The 4,430-nt window shown below is 30.3% G+C and overlaps 1 protein-coding gene across 1 annotated transcript; it reads left to right on the plus strand.

Annotated features, from left to right (window-relative positions):
- Positions 1–1,771: 1,771 nt before the first annotated feature.
- LOC115228513 (guanine nucleotide-binding protein G(s) subunit alpha-like) lies at positions 1,772–2,495 on the plus strand. Its single transcript, XM_029799086.1, is given in 5 exon segments — positions 1,772–1,890; positions 1,921–2,092; positions 2,094–2,244; positions 2,285–2,325; positions 2,373–2,495. Coding segments are annotated over 5 exon segments (606 nt in total).
- The last annotated feature ends 1,935 nt before the right edge of the window (positions 2,496–4,430 follow it).

The following is a 4,430-nucleotide window of genomic DNA, read 5'->3' on the forward strand; positions in this document are numbered from 1 at the left end:
GAACAAATCGAACTTAACCCATGAAATATTCTTAAGACTTTAAGAATTCTTTTAAAGTCTAATTTCTGCTTTTATATGTCCAAAGAAACCATTCGAGTTCACATGAACGCTTCTTGTTATTTTTTGAAAGACATCAGATATGAACCAGAAAAAGGCAATAGTCAATTATATAAAGAAACAAATTTATTATTCCATTATTGGAATATCAATCGGAGGAAAATCCGATATTATTTATGAATGAAACAAATCTCAACATGCACATATCCCGTAAAGAGTCGTTTAGAAAAAGGAACAAGGTCTAATGTTATTTCAACAAATTTGCAAGGTGTCAATGTACATTTCATTGGTTGTATCGGGTCTTTTGAACTGTTAAATTATAATTTTAAACGTAGATCCTTTAAAACAGAATCTCCTCATGAATGGTTGAGAATTTGTCTACGAAAAGCCATGGAAGCTTACAATTTCCCAATAGTGCTAGTAGTAGACAATGCTCCATGCTATTCAGGAATTGAAGAATTTGTCAAAGAAAAGGAATTTATCGGAAATAAATTTCAAGATTGGGTCCTTATAGCCCTATGGTCAACCCAATTGTGAAAATTTGACACATTGCAACAGACACGAAAAATATTTTGAATTATGTGGGACAAGAAGCTTTGTCAACTACTGATTTTTGACTTCGAAAGTTAAAAGAGACTATGATTAACTCTGTATGTATAATCACTTCGTCTTTATGCATCACGGTATTTACTAAAATTCAGAGGTTGGTTCTATCGGTGTTAAATAAATAATTTTATTGTTCAATTTTGCTTTCGGTAAGACCCACTTTAAACCTGAAATGGTAGTTATTTTCTTTTTTCTTATGAATTGAGCTTATTTTAATAAAAAATACAATTATAATTGATATTGATGTTATAAATTTATAATATTTTTAGCCTTAAATGTTTTATTTTTACAAAGTATATTGATTTTAATAATATTTGTATCGTCACAAACTGACAATCAATTTATTGACGTACAAAATACATTAAATAGCTAATTTTCTGCATATAATTAGAAAAGTAACTTTTATGAATTTTCGTTGCAGCTGTTTCTCAAAATCCGAAGATGAATTTATTATGAGAAAGCAAAGTAAAAGCATAGACAAATTGATATACAAAGAGAAAAACCTAAACAGACAAACTCATAAACTTCTTTTATTAGGCAGATATTTTTGTGACGAATTAGAATTTGTAGGAACGGGAGAATCTGGCAAAAGCACTTTTATTAAACAAATTCGCATTATTCACATCAATGGATTTAAATATACGTATTATTTTTATGAATATTTATTAATCTATCTCAATTTTTATTGACGTATTAGAGAACGAATGAACTATTCTACTATTATTCGTTTAAATTTATTTGACTCCATAAAAGTAAGAGGAATCTATAAGCATCAATAGATTCTTTCCCGCCAATTTTCGTTTTTTGATCCTCCCATAAAAATCGACTACTTGGATTATATCAATCAGTTTGATCGTCGAAATATTAAAAATTGGTCAGAAAATACACCACAAGACATGATTGTAATTTTAACACATATATGCGTAGTTTTATTAGATTATGTATAAAAATGCAATCAGTTCTATTTGGAATGATAAAGTGATTAACGAAAATTACAGGAGGCTCGACAAATTTATAAATTTGAAATGGGCAGAATAGTTTAATTTTATTGGTTAATTCAATTAAAATAGTTTTATACGAGAATCTGAGAGAATATGTCAATTCGATTATGTGCCAACCGATCAGGTACTTTACTTATAGAATAGACTCAAAGGACATTCTTCGCTGCAGATTTTTGACAAGTGGGATAACTGAAACACAATTCGCAGTAGATGGAATCAATTTCCAGTAAATAATATTATAATAAATAAAAATCAGCATATTTGACGTTGGCGGGCAACAGAGTGAAAGGAAAAGATGGATTCAATGCTTTAGTGACGTAACATCTATCATATTCGTCTCTGCCTGCAGCGACTATTGCAGATACACAGAAGATTCAACAAAAAACCGACTGGTAGAGTCGGTGGAGTTATTTGAAAATATATGGAATAATCGGTTGTGCACAGACTTGAGTAGATAATAGATGGCTTGTGAATGTTTCTTTTATTTTATTTCTCAATAAGCAAGATTTGTTTGAAGAAAGAATACAATCGGGTTTTTATCCACTCGGATCTTATTTTCCAGAATACAACGATTATACTAGTTAGTTTATATTTTAAACTTATAGACTCTGGTGCAACAGAAATTGAGAAAGCAAGACATTTCATTAGAGATATGTTTATGGTAAAACAGGCTTAATAATTGCAAAGAAAATCGCTGTAGATACGAAGGGAAACAGATACTGCTATCCTCACTATACGTGCACAATTGACACCAATAAGACAAAACAAGTATTTCAAGACTGCAGGGAAATTATTCGCAACATTAACATTAGACTATATGATCTTATTTAGATATAACACTTATTTCTTGTGAAAATAAAATAACATGGCTAGATTAAAAACAGTAAAGCAATGAAACACCAACTCATATTGATTTGGTAGTTTATCGTTTGTCCCTGGATCTTCTTTCTTTTGTTCGAAATCATTTTTCAATAGAATTTAAAAGTTTTAAAAAGCAAGCAGGTATTAAAGGTAATCCGATAATATATTTTTACGAGGTAATTTGATATGAATAAAAAGAATGTATCTGGAATACTGATAAATCACTGAGACCGACAAATAATAAAAAGATTATATTTATTGAGATAGCAATTAAAAAGATGATTAATACCAGTTGTACATAAGAGTGTACGAATACTTTTTCGCCTGGTTAGAGGTTTTGAGAAGAAGCAATTTTTAAAAATATTGTATAAAAGAAGAATAGAATAGTTTGACAATCGGAGATTATTCAGAGAGGATCTTGTTTCTGATGCATTTGTAGAACCTGTTCTGAAATGGCTAGAATTGACCATTCTTCAAAAAATCTTTTTATATTTCTGTTATTACCAGATCACATTCCAACAGAATCAGTATAAACAAAGATTCTAAAATAAGAAATATTACAATTACTTCAGTGACAAGTAACGATGAACAGGCTTATGAGATGTAAAATTATCAACCAACAGTCATTTATGCAAGTCGGTTTCTTTTATAGTATATAAAAACTTAGCGTAAGAGTACCTAGAATAAAATTGTATATACATTACATTTTTAGAAATGAACATTTGATGCAAGTTAGTTCGACTATTTTTAATCAATTGGTTAAATATTAATTGATACGATAACAAAAATCAAACATTAAAACAAAAATTAAACATTTATAGGAAAAATTATATCATTTATTTCTATGTTGTATTGATCTCCTTATTGCAGTATTAAGCCCACCGCAAGCACTAGTAGATTTTTGAATTCCCTAAAAATAAAAAGCAACTATCCACCTCTTTCAACAGCAAAGGGGCAATATTTCCACTAGACATAATCGTTACAATCTTCTTAAACCCAACCATGCAGGCAATTGTCAGAGATCCTGTTATCTAAAATATAAATATTGTTACTCAACATCCATTAAATCATTCGTAGTGGGATCCACAATAATTTGTTTACCTTTAAAGGCCTAAAAATAATCAAATACGAGCATACCAGTGAAACAGCAGAAACCATATCGTACATCTCAACACCAGCGTCAATTAAAGCTGCAGAAATGCAGCAAATAGAAGGACCCAAACCTTTTAAATATATTTGTTTAAATTACAGTTTCCATCAAGTTGGAGAACAGACACATTAATGTCGATGACAGATTTGGGGTAGATTGAGGTTTTAATGACACTGTTAAAGGTAGACCGTACAATTGAAGATGACTCACGCTCGAGTGTCTCAATGTCTTCACGTTTAGTATATGTAGCAAAAGGAGATATATTGAAATTGCAGTTTAATTTGAATTCCGAACGATAGTCTCGAACATGAAGGAAATCATGGGGACCATAGCTATGTTATTGGTGTGGGTTAGAGTTACAAACATTGAACAGATCACCTTGCACCTTCCTTGTTCAAAATATGCAGAGCCCTGGGACTCGCTAACTATACCTAATTTTAGGCCTATTGGACGACACGTGCTACCACATTGTGCAAAAGCCATTGGAATGTAATTAAATGATATTAAAATAACTTTTCTTACAAATAAACTATTAATATTTAATTTTTCTGAACATTCCCCAACTGGAAGTTTCTACCATAATGGATACAAATACATGATGGTTCAGGAGCTTAAGTGTCTATTTTTTATTTCCTTTTTTACAATCGGTTCATTTTTGGCTTAACCTATCATGATCTCTGTGTATGAAATATCACTTCTGTACATTCTGTATTTCATATAATTTTCTTCTTTTTAGTTTCCATATCATTTATAAT

The sequence above is a fragment of the Octopus sinensis genome, unplaced genomic scaffold, assembly GCF_006345805.1.
Source record: "Octopus sinensis unplaced genomic scaffold, ASM634580v1 Contig10782, whole genome shotgun sequence".
In the NCBI taxonomy this organism is placed as follows: Eukaryota; Metazoa; Mollusca; class Cephalopoda; order Octopoda; family Octopodidae; genus Octopus; species Octopus sinensis.